The 18561-nt window shown below is 39.0% G+C and overlaps 1 protein-coding gene across 1 annotated transcript; it reads left to right on the forward strand.

Moving 5' to 3' along the window:
* Window positions 1-230: 230 nt before the first annotated feature.
* LOC137191609 (zinc metalloproteinase-disintegrin-like VLAIP-A) lies at window positions 231-17381 on the forward strand. Its single transcript, XM_067601859.1, has 22 exons — window positions 231-366; window positions 2551-2639; window positions 2811-2887; window positions 3312-3390; window positions 3585-3661; window positions 5376-5559; window positions 5735-5797; window positions 6122-6193; window positions 6443-6612; window positions 7239-7320; window positions 8120-8253; window positions 8576-8753; window positions 10211-10300; window positions 10803-10998; window positions 11175-11280; window positions 11485-11641; window positions 11733-11813; window positions 13277-13370; window positions 13497-13599; window positions 13684-13777; window positions 13865-13960; window positions 16979-17381. Exons 1-22 carry the CDS (start codon window positions 309-311, stop codon window positions 17009-17011), a joined length of 2313 nt encoding a protein of 770 aa, XP_067457960.1. The 5' UTR covers window positions 231-308; the 3' UTR covers window positions 17012-17381.
* The last annotated feature ends 1180 nt before the right edge of the window (window positions 17382-18561 follow it).

Consider the following 18561-nt stretch of genomic DNA (forward strand, 5'->3'; position numbering starts at 1 on the left):
TCTCTAAAATACTGCTGATAAATCCTGAACAGTATGCTTGTATGTAGGAGACCATCAGTTAAGATGTGACCACAACACCACAGTTTTCTGCCTGCATTCCTGGAGATAAGTAAAGGCGTGTTCAGGCCGCTTGTGAGCATGGTGTAAATCTGTCGACAATAAGGAAGTAGCTGTGACAAGTTCAGGGGTGGGAGGGGTTGGCGAAGGTGTGGCCTCGCAAGAGCAGCAAGACAGTATGCAGGTAAAAAGCATAAAGCCTGATCAGAGCACCGATCTGCTCTGTTACAGTGACTATCTGCACTTGGATAATGACGCATGCACTCCTACTGTGGGCCCTCATCCTAAATGCCTCACTCAAGCCTTCAGGTAAGTCACTGGATACTGTTACCTCCACTGTGCAATGGTTAATTAATAACTAAAACCTAAGTTTATCCTCTCTAATTTATTCAAAATAAGTACTTTAGTACTTTACATAAGTACTTTCATTTGTGTTTAGAGTGTCATGTAGGTTTCTGTTCCTGCGTATAAAGTAAGAAGTGTTCTGAACCACTAGATCCAATTAGATCTAATAAATTGTATTGTAAATTAAATGGACACGTATGTTCATGATGATTTAAAAACCATAACCACATGTAACTTCAGTTTCAGTTACTGAAAGTATCATAATATAGAGGATATATCTATGAGTTTACTTCATTGATAATGGATCATATTGGGACAAAACATTACACCTATTGCATTTGCTTGTGCAACATATACTTAGAAAAACAATGCCTTCATCATGTCTAGTGTTATCTAGCTGAACACTAACACAAAATTGCTTTCTTTAAATTATTACCACACTTGGTACAATGTAATAATGCTTCATAAGCCAAGCAGAATGAGCAGGAATTACTGTAAACACATTGTTGATGTTGTGACACACTGTCGAAGCTGGACTTTAGATCACAACAAAGCCACCACCCTCTCTGGTGCTACTCCGTACCTGGCTGACAGGTAACCATGACTCAGAGTGACTTATTTCCTTTGAAGCAGATTGAGTGGGAAGTTCCGTCCTTGCAAATAAAAGTCATTACTTTGGTGAGACAACGTCATGTAAAGATGGGGGGAAAGTCAAACAAATCTAGATAAGACACAGGTACAGTCGAAACTGTAGAAACTGAAACTTGTGATACTCTTTCTAATGTATCAGTCGCGATTTCTGATAAAAGATGGTACTATAAAGAGGAAAGGACACCCGCACACTGTCTGTCTGTATAAAGATGGTAAAATAGGAACTGACAAAATTAACAGAGAGCAAAAAAATGTATGTTTTGTTTCCTACCTCATTCTCTGGTTTCATCTCACTGGTACTGTGAGATAACACTTTCAATATAGCAAACACAATATAAACTAAAATCATACAAACAAAATACAGTATGCACTGTGTATAATATAAAGTCATACACATTTCCCTGCTCAGTAAACCTTTTGTGTTCCTACTGATAAGAATATCAAAGGCGGCAGACATGAGAGTGGTATTGATACTGTCATTTAACTCTCAGCAAGAAGGTGAATAAGCGTATTTTCCAAAATGTCGAGCTATTCCTTCAACATAGTCTTTTGAAGTTGAAAATAAATGTCTATGGGTAACTTAATGGACCAATGCACTTGTCTGCTGTTCATTTCCAGCTCAAATACAGAGGAGACTGTCCTCACAAGAAAATCAACCACATTTGCTGCCCAAATACAACCTGTGGTTACATTTACCAGACAAGGACCTCAAGCGCCAGCAGTTGCACCATGCTGTTGTTATTGCACTGCAAGAGCTTGTTGGGAGCAGCTCTGGGTGGGCCAACAAATCATGGGATTTTGACATGCGTCATGTTGATTTGTTTTACCAATTACGATCTTTCCCTAACCTTAGTAGTACAGTAGTAGTAGCCTAACAACTAGTTCTTCTTTTAACCATGACCACAAAATCATGATGTTTGGAAGGAAGTGACAAACTCTGTGTTTTGTTGTTTAGTTTAGAAAAAATGATGGTACACAGACAGGTGGGCGAACCTTATTAGCATGGCTTAGTTGGCGCAAAGACTGGACACAGGGAAACTGCTAGCCTAGCTGAGTTGACTATGAAAAATATACCTATTGTTGACGAAGTGAAGTAGAAGAGTGTGTATGTACATGTTGTATGCTGTGTTTGGGCACTTGGGTGAATACAGATATGTATGTATGTATGTGTGTAGTAGTATATAACACAGACATGTGTGTATATGGATGTATATATTCCTTCTGGAGGTGACGATAGATGACTAGAAGTTTACTCAAAGACTAAATTAAGGCCCACAAGCACCGCTGTTTTAAATTGTTCTTTTTGTGCATATGTATATGAATATCTAAAAAATAAACAAATGAAAAACTGGAAAAGGGCTTTTTGTAAAATATCCAAAATAAAAAAAAAACAATGCAGCTAGAACTTTGACTACTTCTTGTTTATAACACTATAACGTCAAATGAGCACATTCTTCCTTTTCACAAAGCAATATGATGTGTGTTGTATCTCCACAGAAAGCCATGGTCCTGAGGCTGATGAGGTGAAGGACTATGAGGTGGTTCGACCTGTCAGACTTCACACAGTCAGAAAAAGACATGCAGAGGTACCATGTTTCTCCAACAGTTATATTGTTTACTACATTTGAATGTAGCAAAGTTTGTGCTGATTTTGCTTACACTGCAGAATCAAGTTATGGTTGACATTGGTTATGGGAAACATAAAATGAATAAAAGAATGAATTACTAAAAGCACAATGTTAAATCTGTCTCCGCAGCACCTCAGGCCAGAGACTATTAAGTATGCAATGACGGTGGGAGGAAAAGACATTGAAATGCAACTAGAAAAAAATAAGTAAGTTCTTTCTTCCCTCAAGGCACACTTCTGTAAAGTACCAGGAATAAAAGATATACATAATGGTAAGATAACCAACTTTCAAGGTAATCCAGTATTAAAGGATTACTTGAATATTAATCTCTTGAGCATGAAGAGTAGACACTGTCTCTCAAAAGAGACATGAATAGTTGCACTGTTGCTGGTTCACTAAACTTCCTGATGCCTGAGAAAAAGCAAGTCTAAACATGTTAAGAGGTGTAGCCAGTGTTGAAAGCAATGTTTCAGTGCAACTCCCTGGCTTTACTTTTCTTGTTCGTTCTTACAAAACGTGTGGTTTTCACATCATTGGTTTTTATTTAAAGCATTGGACACATTGAAAACCAACTCAACATTTCATGGCATGGCATGATGTACATTCATTTTTACACCTTTTCATCATCAGTGAATTACTCACCAAAGACTACACTGAGACTTCCTATCGAGAGGACGGAACTCAAATCACCACAACTCCAAATGACATTGTAAGTATTTGCATTTGTAGTCAACTTTCAGTTCCACATATACTGCTGGGATGTGACAAAGACCATGTTCCATGAATATTTACCTAACTGTTGAACAATCATATGAGAATGAATGCTAGAAAAATACACTGGATTACGATAGATTGGAATTTCCTATTTGATTATACAGACATAACATCCTCATGTCTTTCCAGGATCACTGCTACTATCATGGCAGGATTGTGAATGACAACAAATCATCAGTTAGCATCAGTACTTGTGATGGACTCAGGTGAGCTCTCGAACCATCTTTAAATTTAAATTTCATACTGTATTTTCTCAATAGTGGCCGGGGTCTTTATTTACCTCAACTACCAGGCCTTTATTGGAGGTAGGCTTATATTAGAGAGAGGCCTTTATTCCTAATTCCCTCTATTTGATAAGTATATTTGCTCATATTTTAGTACAAAGCCTCCCTGTTTTCTGATCTGCTTCAGTTTGCTCTGTTAATTTTTTATTACTGCATTATGTCTTTTCCAGTATCTGATTCTTATCGGGTCAGTGTCAAAAGGTCTTGCAGCTTTCGCTCCTTAAATTTCCTCCGCAAACTGCAAAACTCTCTCTTTGAATTTGACGTCAACTTCCGTCTGGTTGGTGCCATATTCGCTCTCTACAGTGTTGTGGCATTGGTGTTATGGAAAATCTAGTCACTGACACTTGCACAGGTCCTATATGGTACTTCAAATATAGCTACCGCCATCTTGTGGCACTTGTATATTACTACAAACCACAGTCACATTATAACAGGCACCAAGAAGAGTGGGGCAGACATTTCTTTTCATTTGATAACATAAAAGTAAAGTTAGGCTTTGCTGTCAGTATCCCAACTCATTTAAAAAAAAAAGGACGAGAGAAAAAGAGGGGGAGGGGGCTAGAGAGTGAATGAAGAGATGGAGCTGGTAAGAAAGCAGTGAATCAGATCAGTAAAAAAAATATTCAGTTGTTTCACAACAGTTACTTTCTAGAGTACAAATAAACACACCCACACCCACACCCCCCCACACCCCCGCACACCTCCGCACACCCCTGCAGTGGTGCGCAGCAACACCTGATTTGGTCTGAATACAGCCTCAATCCATCCTTGTTTTTTCCCTCCCCGGCCTGTATTTGGGGCCGGCCTTTCATGTTCATGTCGACCACACCCCCGGCCATTATTGGAGACCCGGCTTTTAACTATTAGAGAAAATACGGTAACTCGTAATAATACCTACTCACATTACAAACAGAATTAATGAAGATAACCTGAAGATAAGCCTATTGATTGAATTAAACCTCAAGGGAGGAAACTGTTTTTCAGTCTGTATTGAGGCTCAAGCTAATACTGTGCTAAGCTACTGCAGAGGCACAACACTGACCTATAATCACCATTTAAGTTGAAGTTGTTAGCAAGCCGTTATTATACACATCCAGAAGAAATGGAACAGCATGGACTCATGCTTCTGTACACCTGTACATAAGCACAAGTACACATAAGACCAATATTCATTCTCCTTTTAGCTCTGCGTTGCTCACCGCCAACTCCTGAGAAAAAATATCCGGCTTTTTATAGCTGATAAATGCTCCACGATATTCACCAGCTAGTCAATAACCTTGTCTGATCTTCAGTGCCGCGCAGGTAACTGTTAGTGTAACTCACAGGACTTTGCGCTAATGAGAGCAGTGTCCTAACAGATACTAAAATGCTCTGTAGAGCTGGGCTGAGCAGCATAGCTGACATTCCAACTTCAAACTTACCATCCCAGCCTATTGCTACAAGATACAATACGCTAGCTAACAAGTCTACTGTATTCATATTTTGAGTTCCATATTTTCTGTACACTGTGTGTTTGTAAGATGTCTTACCTGTTCTCAAAAGAAGAAAAAGGTCTGTCTTTTGGCTCATCAATGGGTTTCTACCTCAAAGCAATGTCTGTAGAACTAGTCTGACTGGCATGATCTTGGTTTAGGGGTTATTTCAGAACGGCTGCCCAGAGGTACCTGATTGAGCCCCTGTCTGGTGATGATGAGGGGGATCATGCAATAATGACATTCGGTAACCAGAGTTCCACACCTGCAGTGTGCGGTGTCACCAACACCTCCTGGAGCACCGACTTCGAACCACCAACAAGCCGCAGTCGCTCCAGATCGGCGGTATAACCCCATCACTTCCATGACACCCCAATAGCCGACATGTACACCCTAAATGTGACATTAACAAATACATCAGAAAAATAACACATCATTCAGTAGTCTGAAAAGACAAATCTGGCCATTTTAAAGCTGAAGGAGTGCATTATCTAATCAACTTTATTTTTTTGTCTTTCAGGGTATATCTATTGTCCAACGACAGAAATACCTCGAGCTCTACCTTGTTGCTGATAACCGTGAGGTAAGATGTAGTAACATGGAAATTTACTATGAATGCCAGAAAGTGTTGGAAAACAGGAAAAAGTTTGTTGCAAATGTTTTTGTACTCTGTGAAACACATGACCTGACTTGACCACATGATGTTAGCAAATCTCACCTGCATGGCACTGCAAGCACAAAATGCTCTCAATTTCTTGACTATTTGGACTGGGTCTGATTAGAATAACACATTGTTATCTTGGTCAAAGTCAGTGTATCATCATACGTCATGTGGATATCCCATAATGATTCAACTGCTGAGAAACAGGATGTGACCATACTCTAACATGATGACATGGTGTTACAGTATGTGAAAATGGGGCGAGATCAGACAGAGGTGAGAAAAAGGATTTTCGAAGTTGTCAACTTTGTCAACATGGTGAGTCAGTTCTGTTGCTAATTCTCTGCAAATTTTTAGGCATAAATGAAACGTATTCAGCTGCAATTTAGGTGTCATTATTGTTATGGTATTCAGTCTCTAGATCTTATTTATTTTTATTACATTTCAGCCAGAGATTTTCAAGCAATAAACCTAAAGGTTTTCAGATAACTTGGTCTCCGTGTTTGAACAAAATAAACATGAATAGATACTGCCTTACTGGTGATCTCATGCCGGTATTGTTCGCAGGTTTACAAACCCATGAGGACTTTTATTGCACTGGTGGGGCTGGAGATCTGGTCCAATCGTGACTTGATCTCTGTGACTCCCCCAGCTGGGGCCAACCTCGATGCTTTCATGAAGTGGAGGAACTCTGACCTGGTCAAGAGGAAAAAGCATGACAACGCACAGCTCATCAGGTCTGAAGAGCACTTCTAAGTACAACCAAAAAGTCTCAAGATGTCTCTAATGTTTCATGTATTAAATGTGTGGCACAGAAAAAGATTTGCATACTACCAACTAACTACTTACATACTAACTCATTTTCACTGTGTTGTGGCTCTGGTGACAAATAGTTGGAAGTTTAGATAGTTTAAATAGCAGGAAGCTTGAGCTCTGTTGCGTATCCTAAAAGTTTACATATTTATATTTATTTTAAGTTTACATATCATGCTTGTACAGAGAATCATGTGAAGTGAAGGTCAAACAAGGGGAAAAGCCAGTGTGGTTCGATGGCCTCGGTTGGCCTTGATAAGACGAACAAACATGTATTTGAAAGTGCTTTTGGCTTACCAGAGCTGACACCCTGAATCATAAGTGTACGTCATCGTCACAAGAAACTGTCTTTCCAACCACACAACCATATTGGTCATTGTGGAACAGGTTAAAGTTTGACACTGAACCAAGCCCTGTAGAGCCAGTTTCATGTTTACGTTACCAGTCATTTCATACCCAAATCAAGCCTCTCTGAGAGAGAGAGAGAGATATGGTTTTCTCACAATTCATATTCAAAGGGTTTCTTGTCCTTTCATTCCTTGTCTTTCAGTGCTATTGACTTTGAAGGAGCAACTGTGGGACTGGCCTTCATTGGGACTCTGTGCTCAGGTCATTCTGTTGGGGTAATACAGGTAAGCTGGTCCAGGGAGACAAGAAGAAGACTTGTTCCATCTGTTATTTGGATGCTATGTATCTTGTATATCATACTCTTGACTGGGCATAATATTTAGCTGCCATTATTATTTTTAGCCATGGTAGTGTCGTGGCTCTTGGCATGGTGACCTCCATACTTTTCATCTAGCGTCACCATGATGATCACCACCAATATGTTTGATCCACTTTATTTTAGGATTCACATTATTTTTAAATGCAGCCCTTATTTTAGGCTACTTGAAATGAGAAATGAACATTAATTTGCCATTAGAGTACTTATTATTTATATCATCTGTGTATAATAGAGTGTTAGTTTCTTTCATGTTGTTGGTGTATACACTCATTCACACCTCACACCAACTGTATTCATTTTCCTATGCGTATAATTAGTAGCGGGAGGCCAGTCAATGAGCCCCTTCCAAATAAGCATGTTTTGAATGAGCACTGCACTTTAAAGAGGAAGTGTCACGTCTTTTCACATGACGCCTCTGAAACTCTTCTCATGTAGTGTTGCACACGCCTAGACACTGTCATGGAAATAGAGGAAACCCGAAAATCCAAAGAAGCCCGAAAAAACATTACTGTGGTTACAATATCGGGAAACAAAGCAGATTGAGGAAACAGATATATTCTTATCATGTATTAGCAAGGAAACCACAGTGCATGCTTGTTTTAAAAGCACGTAAATCACTGATAATACCCCCCGACCCCCTCCCTCTTCATTAAGTATAATTTATAGGGTTCCACTCATTAAACTGGTGATTGGTTACCTCTCAGGATCACAATAATCGGGCCATTGCAGTGGGAGCGACACTGGCCCATGAGATGGGCCATAACCTGGGCATGGACCATGATGATTCCAGCACCTGTGCTTGTTCTGGGGATAGCTGCATCATGGCTGCAGCCCTCAGGTAAGACAAGTCATTGCAGAGACTCAATCTCTATTTTTAGAAATATGTAATGACAGAGTTTTAATATATCATAAGCTTCAGATGGGGTCAGGCCAAAGAGCAGCGATGTTCAAAAAATCACCAGGAATTCTCTAGAAAAAATTGCTCTCTTGCTTTTACCTGACCATTGTTTGACATATACTTGTCAAACCCAAAGTTATAACCATTTTCTGGGAAGCTTTGTTTGAAAGCTAAAGGAGGCAGACAAGACATCATGGCATTCACGGTCCCACCTCTGTCTCGTTGTTCAAAGTTGACAAGGAGAATGTATGTTTTTCCCCAGCTGGAACGTCCCTCGCTCTTTCAGTAGCTGCAGCAGCAACAACTATGAAAAATACCTGATGAGCCGCAGCCCCAGCTGCCTGCTGGACAAACCAGACTACCTGAGTCTGGTGGCTCCTTCAGTCTGTGGGAACGGTTTTGTGGAGAGAGGAGAGCAGTGCGACTGTGGAACTGTGGAGGTAAATGAACTCATTTGACTTTGACTTGACTTTCTATTATTCCATTAATTCCTTTTAAGGACTTTTTTTTCTTGCATGCATCACTAACATTATATTGTGAAAAGTCATGCTGAATAAGGAACAAACATGGGGAAGTTGCCTTGCAAAGTTTCATTGAATTTGGAAACTTTCAAAATAATGTGATTTACATAGAATTTACATAAAATTGAAAGTAAGAAGCTGAAAGAGGTTTTAGTTTATGCAGCTATTCTCCCTGTTCTACTCTCCACAAATATTTACTCTCCCAAAGGTTTGTCAGTTATCAATAAGCTTTGCTCCTGCCCTTCAGTATTGTGTAAGCGACAATGTACAGCAAGCGGTCATTATTTTGAAATGAACCCTGACAGGGTGATGCAGGGTGCATTTCACAATAATGAACCACTCGCTGTACATCATCCCTTACATAACATGCAGAGGTTATTCAGGTGGTATCAGAGGTCTTATTGTAGCAATATAAAAAGCTCTTGAAGCTTACTCTAAATTTGCTTCCTTGGTGCTAATTTTTGAAACTTTGTCTGTGTTCAAGTCAGGATGTGTCTATTGAGGCTATTGTTTGAATAAGCGTCAACACCTTGTTTTCTTTGTCTGATCCTGAATCTTTTAGTTTGCTTTTTTGCCCAGAGGCATTAAGAGAATGGAGCTGTCAGACATGCACTAACACATTTCTAGAAAATTCAGAGTCTATCTTTCTACTCATGGCAGTATATTAATGTTGAACATTATGTGAACTAACATTCAGTTCTTGGTAACTAAAGTATTTACAGTGGACATCACAAGTTTACAAACCTTGATTTGGGGCTTCAAAATTAATTCAAAAGTCTATGACAGTGTTGTACTCCACCTAGATATCACTTGTAATATAGAGCAAGGCAGTAAAACAACTTGTATTTATCATAGAGAAGTACATTCTGGTGAAGATGATGCAGAGCTGTGAATTTGTTCAAACTTGCCAATTGTCCTTAACTTTGCCACTGCTGGTATTCAGCAGATGCACAAACCACAAGCTCAAACTGGGGATGTGAGGTGGGTGTTGTTGTTTGCAGCTTGCTATTTACACCAGACACCTGCACCACGCAGGAAAGTTTGCTGCCCTTCCAAGAAAAGCAATCAATCAAATATTAAGTTATTTATAAGACATACACTGCAGGACTCTAAAGTATTACATAATTTACAGGATAAATGCATTTTATGGTTTTGTACAGATGTACAGATGTCTGACACTTTCTCCAGATAATTAAAAGCAATTACCACAAGAATACTTATTAGAATTTAATTATTTTAAGAGAATAGAAACAAGTTTAAGTCCTAAGAGATTGTCAAGTAACATCAAATTCTGCCAATGTGTCTACCAAGTGTCAACAGCACAAGAAAGGGAGGGATTAATAACAACCTAATCAGTTTCTATGTTGTCTTCATAGGAGTGCAACAACCCGTGCTGCAATGCCACCACCTGCACCCTGAAGGAGGGTTCACAGTGCGCTGAAGGCGAGTGCTGTGAGAACTGTAAGGTGAGTAAATATGAATTAATAGATGCTGTTCTACCTGCTGCCTGTTACCTTTTATTACCCTTTTTTCAAATGTTGATTTCTTTCCATGAAATCCGCGTTTACTGACGATTGTGAAGCGATCATTTAATGTGATACAGCCCTCTAGTGGATGTTTGACATATTACAAATATTTGAACTTTTACTGCTCCAGCAAAAAAAAAACATCCTTAAAAAGAGATATACTGCTTCTACCTCATTGCAAAATTCAGGATCTATGAATATGCCAATATTTTTCACTTTACTGAGAAGTCCATTCTCAGTGTGTGTGCACTGGACCATGATTGGCTCCAAACTAGTTGTGATGTCACAAATCATGCTTGTAGATAGTCGACTTAAACTCAGATTTACAGTTTGCATACGGCATTGAAAAATAGAGCATTACAAACTTTACATGGACAAAAAAGTAACCTACATCATGACATGTAATTTGATCGATTGGCCCTCACCTCCCACCTCCCCACAGATCCTACCTCGATCCAGGGAGTGCCGGAGGAAGCAGGATGAATGTGATCTGGCAGAGTACTGTGATGGGAATAGGGCCACCTGCCCTGAGGACGTCTTTGCTGTAAACGGCCTCCCGTGTGATGAAGGCGTGGGATACTGCTACAACGGCCAGTGTCCACAGAGACCAAACCAGTGCATCAAGCTGTACGGATCAAGTGAGTGTCCTGTGCTTATATGTATGTTTCTTTGTACTGGGCTAAGTAATCTTTCCAGTATGTCATTTAACATTACACTACTGTGCTAAAGGAAATAGATAACAGTTTAATGGGATACCACAAAAACAGTCATTTAAGTTGTTATTAAAAAAGATGTAATCTATTTCTGTCATCAGGTGCTATAGAGGCCCGTCCTGGCTGCTACCAACAGAACACCAGAGGAACCTACTATGCCTTCTGCAAACGTCCCTCAAAGGCTCAGTATATCCCCTGCCAGAGAGAGTGAGTCTGAGCAAAACATACAGTGGGATAGTTATTCTGCAGGGCCTTATTAGTATTCTTACTGTAGTAGTTCATCACCTTAATATGCAATATCAAGTGAAATAAAATATCTGTGTTAGAATGATTATTTTTTTGCAGAATAAGTTGGAATATTGACTCTGAAGTGAACATGAACACATGTTGATCCTGTCTTTCCTTTTGCAGAGATGTGTATTGTGGGAAGCTCTACTGCGAGAACGGCAATGCAAACCCAAACTATGGGCGCATGGTCAGGGTCGGTAACTGCAAGGCAGCTTTCTTTGAAGACAACACCAGTGACTACGGCCAAGTGGACACTGGGACTAAATGTGGGGACGGAAAGGTAGCAGGCTGCATTAGTTTCCTCTATGTTACATTATTCAGTGTTTGTGTTCATCATGTTCACCTGTTTGAAAATCTTTTCTTTTTTAAAGGTGTGTAGCCAGAATGAGTGTGTGGATCTACAGACAGCTTACGAAAACACAAACTGTTCAGCAAAATGCCCCGGCCATGCTGTAAGTAGACTACATACAAACACTGCTCACTCAGTCTTACATCACCATCACTAAATGCAGAAACTATACACGAGTGAATCTTGTGGACCTGCTGCATAGTCTCATTAAACAAAACATACTGAGTGCAAGAGGAACAACATGTGAAAATTAAAGCTGCAAGCAACGTTGGTCGGGACCTCGCACTTTGGCCCGTCCGGATCAGATCCTTTTGCTTTTTAAAAATGAGGGATATTTCTTACAAGTGTGGTGTGCTTTTATTTTGAAATATTGATTGACATGTATACTGTCAGGTGTGTAGAGACAATAAGTAACTGCAGCTAGACACAGAAAAATACTCATATATTTGATTGGAGAGTGTGAGCGAACCCACACCTTTTTGAACATTTACTGCTTCCACATAGTTTTAGATACAAACTTCATTTGAACTTTAAATGAGTCACAAGATTTTGACCTACAAATCTTGAATTTACATGTTTTCTCTATCTTTTACTGTTTTTGAGATATTAGAGTGTGAGTTTTAAAGTCTTTTCTTGCTCCTCCTGTGATTTTATAATGAGTGTGTATTGCGGAATGTTTCACAGCACTGAGGGAGTGACATCACCAGGAGCAGTTGGAGAGGAGGATTTTAGAGAACGCTTCTTGTGAAATATCCTCATAAATCCCATGACTTTGGCCAAATCTAACATTAAAAATCATATTTTAGTAGGAAATTTCATGGCGAATCCATTGATACAGGTTTGAAAGTGGTCAGACTTATAGTTGAGACATCAGAAGCCTCTGTTTGACACAAAGTTCATGCCTCCCCATTGGTTTACATTGTAAGGGTGATGTAGCACTGCAACTCTGAGGGCTTATAAAACCCAAACCTTTTGAGTTATTACAAAGTTTTTAACAACTTTTTTTCAGCACAGTGTCATAAGTCTTGTAATAAAGTTTGAAGCTGATACCATTAAAGCGCTCGGAGGAGATAGCGTTTGTTTGGGGGTCAAAATTGGGGCAAAGTTATTTTGAAAGGCTAATTGCGGATTTCCTGTTAGATTTAGGTCAGGGGTGTCAGCATACGATTTGTAGGTCTTGATATGACGAATAATTGAGTTTTGGTTTGATCTCTCTACGACATTCCTACGGGCCATGGGGGCCATATTAGTTAAATAGGTGGCGCTATAGAGCACATTTTGGCACTTTGGGGGTTAATTTTTACATTTGATCAAATTTTTCACCAGACCTGATGTGCGTGCCAAATTTGGTGAGTTTTTGAGCATGTTTAGGGGGTCAAATTTAGGGTTTAAGTGGCGTAATAATAAAGAAACAAACAACAAACAAACACACGAAAAACAATAGGGTCTTTGCCCTTAGGCAGGGACTACTGTTTTACAGTAGTCCTCTGTCTTTTGGGCTCGGTCCCTAAAAATACTGAAATATTATAATTTTGAAAAAAAAACAATGTCCTTTGTGTTCTTCAGGTCTGCAATCACAGAAGTGAGTGTCAGTGTGAGCCTGGTTGGATTCCTCCTTACTGCGATTCACAGGATGAAGCTTTCAGTTCTCTTTCTCCTGGTACTTACAGTCATGCATTAGCAAGCACAGTATAATAAATATGTACCTTCAGCATACCTAATATGGAATTTGAATCACTGTATTATTAAGGTGCAGATGAAATTGATATTTAAACTATTTCTGCAGGAGCGGCTGCTGCCATCGCAATGACAGTGCTGGTGCTTCTGGGTGTCATTGCTGGTGTTTTGGGGTGCTTTTGGAAAAAACGACAGAGTCCCAAGTTGCCAACGTAAGTAAATAAGCATCATCCCTCTTGCAGGTCATGGTCTGGCGATGTTACTGTACACTCATCTTTGCTCTATTTCTATAACAGTGCACGCACCCAAAGGAATCAGCCAGCAGCAGAAAACTCTGCTTACCGCCTTGACAAAGCTCCAGTTCCCAGCCAACCCATGCCAGTGACACAGGTAATGAGTTGGAATGTATTGTATTATGAGTTGGGATATATCATCTTACAATTCAATTATCACTGATAAAATTAATGATAATTTTAGGTTCGAAGGCCAAAACCCAAAGGAGCCCCACCTCCACCACCTCCGGCAGGGAACAGACCAAAACCCCCGAGCCAGAACTACATAGCTGCTCGTCAGGTAACTGAAGTGTTAACCTGCCACATTACACACAGTTTGTAGGCTTCTGACAGTTTTAAATACCACAACTTTGATGTGATTCTTGCGTACTTCTTAGATATAAACTGTTTGATCTGGTGAGAACTATGCTGTTCAGATCCAGCATTGGGATACCTGAAAATTTAGATCTTAGTGTGCATCCACAAAAACTACAATTGTGGTAGTTTAGGAGTGCAAACAAAGTCTGAACAAATTACAGCGCAAGAAGAAAATGTAAACTGCAATGATGCCCATCTCCATGTCTTCATAACCACTATTAATGCCTCAGAAGAAGAGTGCAGACAAGATAATGATTTCATCCTTTTGGAGTGTTAAAGTACATTTACTCAAGTACTGTACTTAAGTACAGTTTTGAGGTACTTGTACTTTACTTGAGTATTTCCATGTGATGCTACTTTATACTTCCACTCCACTACATCTCAGAGGGAAATATTATATATATATAGTTTATATTATAAAATAACAAGCTTTTAAAATACAACACATTGTTAAAGATGAAACAAGTGGTTTCCAACCTTTTTGGCTTTTGATGTCTTATAAAAAGCAGTGTGTAGTCGGGGTCACATTTCACATGTCTATGAGTTGTTAACAGCTCCACCAAATAGTGATTTTTCCCTCTAAACTTCTCACATCAAACTAGCTAACTGTATATAAAGTAGTGTAAACTAGCTCCACCTCCAGCAGCTACAACAGTAACATGCTGCTCTAACACTGATGCTTCACTATTAATAATCTAATGATGTCATATATAATAATATATCAGTCAGAGGGACCAAACCACTACTTTTACTGCAATACTACAAGTACATTTTGCTGCTCATACTTTTACATAAGTAGGATTTTCATGCAGGAGTTTTACTTGTAATGGAGTATTTTTATATGGCTACATTGGTACTTTTACTTGAGTTAAGGATCTGAATACTTCTTTCACCACCACCAGCAAACAGTTATTTTACACATCCAGCAGACAGGGAGCAAAATTAGTGTTCATTTGAAGTTATGTTTTTGGACACCTGATGAATCTAAAGCCAATATTCAATATGGCTCTTAATCTGTTAAATGCTTCAATATATTCACCAGATAGTCACTAACTTTGTCTGTCTGTAGTTTGCTGGGATAGTAGCATACGATTAGTCAGAAAAAAATCAGAAAAATCAGAAAACAGCTGCCTGCTGCTGTCGGAAACAACACTTGTGAGAGTGGAACAAGCGACACTGAACCAAAACAGTCGATTTTGGGCCATAAAACCAAAAACAACTAGAAAATGCAATTTCTGTAGAAATTGCATGTGATTGCTGAAAGCGAATTTAGATTGCATAACTGGAAGCTGAAGAGTATTGAAAATCAGCAATGGGTGGAATTGAACCTACATACTCATGTTTGCAAGACAAACATGCTATGGACTGAGCTAACATGTCACACAGCAACACCAGGCCAGATTTTGGTGTTTAGTCTGTCAATTGCATGAAATTGACAAAAAAGCAGTTCAGCTCAGCTCATTAAGCAGATTGACATCACGTGGAGTCCTTCATCCTTCAACTCTACTGAGTTCTGCCCTAAGCGGGGCTCAAACTCACAACCTTTGGACCTAAAAGGAGTTGAGAAGTGACATGAACATAAACCACTGGAGTACTCACACATGCTGTGCAGCAGAGGAAAAGATGTCTTTAACAAGCATATCAATCCACATTTTAGGTAATGATGCTAATGTAAGCTAAAGAAGTATTGACTTATGACACATGATAGAGATGTAAAGCAACTTTGTACGTGAGAGCAATATCATGAGAAGCACTGCAGTGAGCAGGTATCAAACACACAACCTTGTCCTCTAAGGTGAAGCTGATCATAAGAACAGTGTTCTAAACCACTGAGCCAACAGACATTCCCAGTAACGAGAGGAAAAAATCTCCATTTTGATGAGGAAAATGTATTTGTCTCAAACTAGAGCTTGAAGCCCAGAGATTTGTACATCATTAGTGAAAGCAGGACTAGTTTAACATGAGAATGAATGATATGTGTAAAAAGTGTTTGAAGGAAGAGAGAATCTGTAAGTTTAAGAAACTGCAGTGAGAGGAGACACACATCCTGCAGACTGTATTGCAGTCAATGAGAACATGACAGCGACTCTCTATCAATTACGGTTCAGATCTCAAAAACTATAAGTCCTATGTGAAATGTATTTACATTTTGAGAGAGAGGAGGCTTGTGGCAACATACTGAGGCAAGATATGTGCTTGAGGAGTTAAAATTGTGGGAGTGACAGCAATTTAGAAAAACATTTCTGGTCTAAAAATATCTGTGCTCTACACTGTGCCTGATCACATGACAGTCTGGTGAGACCTGACAAAGTCTGCCAAACCCCTGACTTTGGGCTTAAATTGCTGAAAAACTACAACAGATATCACTAAACAATCTGATAACTTTGAAAATTCAAAGTTTTGTGAACATTTTAAAGTTTGAATGGCGTCTGTAGGATAGGGGACATCCGAGCAGTTGAGTGTCAAAGTGACAAAAGTTCCAAGTCGGTTGGACGGTTCGTCCCATAGACTGCCATTATAAATTTTAATGTTTTAAAAAATTATATAAAATCACTGAAACATGTTACATCTCAGAAAAATACAAGCACACATCTGCTGAATGAGTTGCACAGATTGACAGTTGAATGGTTTTTATAGCACAAAGTATGCAGCAGTTGAAACGCAGCAAAAAACGTACAGAAGGCGGAATAAGAATAAAGACTGAGAAGAACAATGTGTGATCGCTTTCAGCGATCACACAATTAGCTAAAAAACGCTAAAGAGCTCCAAAGAACTAAAGGGGAACTGCAGTCGGGTGATAATTATCTGTAGGTTCAAGTGACCTCTGCTACATGTAACCTCTTTCACATCACATACAGTCATTTGATCCATTGTTCATATTAGAATATTGATTATTGCAGCTTGATGGTTTGTGAATTAATGCATCTTTTTTGTCCACTAGGCTCTGAGGCCAGTACCTCCACAAAAGGTCTGATGTCTGACACAGTGCCACCTAATGGTAAACTTTGGGAAACTCACATCTGTCTGCTGCTCCCAACGAGCAGCTGCTGGCGACTGGAGAGAGGAAGAGCCCCGTTTTTATTAAACTGTTTCCTGTGCAGTCTGAAGTGTGATTGTACCAGTGATGTGCAGACTGCACGAGGACAAAACTGGGCTTTTAATTGTTACTTGCATGCACTGAGGGCTTGTTATTACAGGGATGAACTTTTTGTTTTTAAAGCACTTTTTTATACTTTAGGCTTAGAGATGCAATGAGACATAGGTATGGCCCTAAATGTGAACCATATAATTTTATATTCTTGATCTTTTATTTTGTTACAGAAATACAGAATAATATTACATAATATTGCACATGACTGTATTTATTTGTCCAACAGTACTGAGTGACTGGAGTAACATTTACATATTAATATAACCAAAACAAATATCCACATTTGCTTTAATGAACTTCAATCTTATGGTCTAAAATTTCTATTGCTGTGGTGCATCACAGTGCAAACTAATAATAATACTCTCCATAAGCTATTGAAAGACTCCAGATTAAACAACCATTGACTATTACAACTCTTCTACGCAAAACTTTTGATTTTGACATATGAACATTTTTTTGTTGAATCTCAAGCAATGCCTCTATTAATTTTCTCATTGTAAAATCCTAATGATGTGGTGATGCCCTGACCTTTATCTAGTATCTTCCGCAAGTTGACATTTATGGTTTTGAGTGAAATGTATCAACTATTGTAATGTTTACTATGAAATCTGGTACACAGTCAGTTTGGTTCAAGACCAAACTCTTACAAATCAGCATATTAGCATTGTCATTGTGAGTATGCTAGCATGCTGACGTTAGCATTTAGCTAAAAGCACCACTGTGGCTAACAGCCTCACAGAGCTGCTTGCATGGTTGCAGACTCTTGTTCTTAAATGTTTTTAAGACTTTTTAAAATTAAAAATCACAGTTCTTTCTAGTTTCTTGGTACCTTGTGAAAGTACGAGCAGCAGCACTGTCGACTGTCCTCAGACTCTAGACTCTTAGAAATGCTTTATAAAAAGCAGGTGCACTGGAAAGGTCAACCAGTTGAAGTTATATACAGTATGGTAGACACATGTAGACAATGATAGTATCCACAAATACGATCAAGATCATTTCCATGATATAAGATGTCATTATCACTTTTATGTTCCAATGTTTCAATGTACAATCAGCACATTGCTTGACATTTAACCAACAGACAGGATATTCAATGAGGTATTGAAAAACAGCAACTGTGCAGTTTCTTGATGATTAATAATAATTTGGTTTATGTAGATACATTTCTGCAATGCTCACTTATCATATTGCTGCTTGTCTCAAAGGGGATCACTATGTGAATATGTACATACTACAATAAAAAAAAAACCTCTTGTGGGTGCAATGCCCAGGCACTGAGCAAAGATATGTTTTCTATGTTGTATGGCTAAAGCCACACGCTTATGTGCTGCAGCATTACTATTACTGTATACATGTTCTTGTCTTGTCTGGAA

This window comes from Thunnus thynnus, chromosome 2 (genome assembly GCF_963924715.1).
Source record: "Thunnus thynnus chromosome 2, fThuThy2.1, whole genome shotgun sequence".
Classification (NCBI taxonomy): Eukaryota; Metazoa; Chordata; class Actinopteri; order Scombriformes; family Scombridae; genus Thunnus; species Thunnus thynnus.